The sequence below is a fragment of the Austrofundulus limnaeus genome, unplaced genomic scaffold (assembly GCF_001266775.1).
Source record: "Austrofundulus limnaeus strain Quisiro unplaced genomic scaffold, Austrofundulus_limnaeus-1.0 Scaffold976, whole genome shotgun sequence".
NCBI classification, from domain to species: Eukaryota; Metazoa; Chordata; class Actinopteri; order Cyprinodontiformes; family Rivulidae; genus Austrofundulus; species Austrofundulus limnaeus.
Genome location: NW_013953378.1, coordinates 370 through 1,519, shown reverse-complemented (window position 1 = coordinate 1,519; position 1,150 = coordinate 370). Strand labels below are relative to the sequence as shown.

Genomic DNA, 1,150 nt, shown 5'->3' with positions numbered 1-1,150 from the left:
TGACCCCAGTCTTCAGGACCTGACCCCAGTCTTCAGGACCTGACTCTAGTCTTCAGGACCTGACCCCAGTCTTCAGGACCTGACTCTAGTCTTCAGGACCTGACCCCAGTCTTCAGGACCTGACTCTAGTCTTCAGGACCTGACTCTAGTCTTCAGGACCTGACCCCAGTCTTCAGGACCTGACCCCAGTCTCCAGGACCTGACTCTAGTCTTCAGGACCTGACCCCAGTCTTCAGGACCTGACCCCAGTCTCCAGGACCTGACCCCAGTCTTCAGGACCTGTGGTCCAGCTCAGGCTGGCTGCAGCCTTCATGTCACTGGGAGCTGACGGGTCCAGAACTGGGACCTGAGGTTCTACTGGACATAAAGTTGGATCTTTGAGAAGTTCTGCCTGCTGTCCCCTGTAGTTCTGCAGGGGTAGGTGGGCCCCGGTCTGACCCAGGTCCCGGTGCAGCTGGAGCTCAGGTTACCTGTGGTTGTTGGGGGATGTTAAAGCCGGGGTCTCGGGGTCCGACGCTGACGAAACGCTGGGCCGGAGACGTGGTGGGGGTGGAGTACGCTGCAGGACACAGAGAAGACGTTAGCTTAGCATAAAGACTGGAAGCGAAGGGAAAGTGTTAGCCTGGCCCTGCTGATGACAGAGACGTCCTGTAGACCAGGGTCAGGGGGATTTAATGATGGGGCACTCACTGGGGGAGGTGGGGGAGCTTCCTCCCCCCTCTGTGGACGAGGTGGACGGTGGCTTGGTGTCGACGGGCAGCGGGACGGGCCGGGCCATGGGAGGAGGAGGGGGTGGAGGCAGCATGGGCGTGGGCAGGAAGGGGTTGTGGACCTTCCCCTGGGAGCTGCCGTTGGGCTGAGGAAGAGGAGGAGGAAGAGTCAGAATCTGAAGCTGCTGCTGCTGCTCTTTACACAGTTTGATTAGTTCTGTCCATCCAATGACTGAACATGAAATTCTGTCCAAAACCAAACAAATATAAAATAAGTAAATAAATTAAAATGTTGGACGCAATTAAGAGAAAACATTTAATCCAGAACTCATTCAGAATTTATTCATATCTTTTGTCCTAATGTTTTCAGTTCTTTAGCTCTGAGTGTAATTATAACCTGACAGCAGGAACTGGAAAATATCTGAAGACATCATGAAGGA

At 53.9% G+C, this 1,150-nt stretch overlaps 1 protein-coding gene across 1 annotated transcript in view; it reads right to left on the bottom strand.

The window, feature by feature from the left end:
• The window catches only part of nfia (nuclear factor I/A), a gene marked incomplete at its 5' end in the record, with an annotated part of 7,930 nt that extends 7,074 nt beyond the window's left edge, over window positions 1–856 (bottom strand). Inside the window, 2 exon segments of the mRNA XM_014029938.1 lie at window positions 471–559; window positions 691–856. Of these exon segments, the coding sequence (XP_013885392.1) occupies window positions 471–559; window positions 691–856 (255 nt within the window).
• Window positions 857–1,150: the final 294 nt, after the last annotated feature.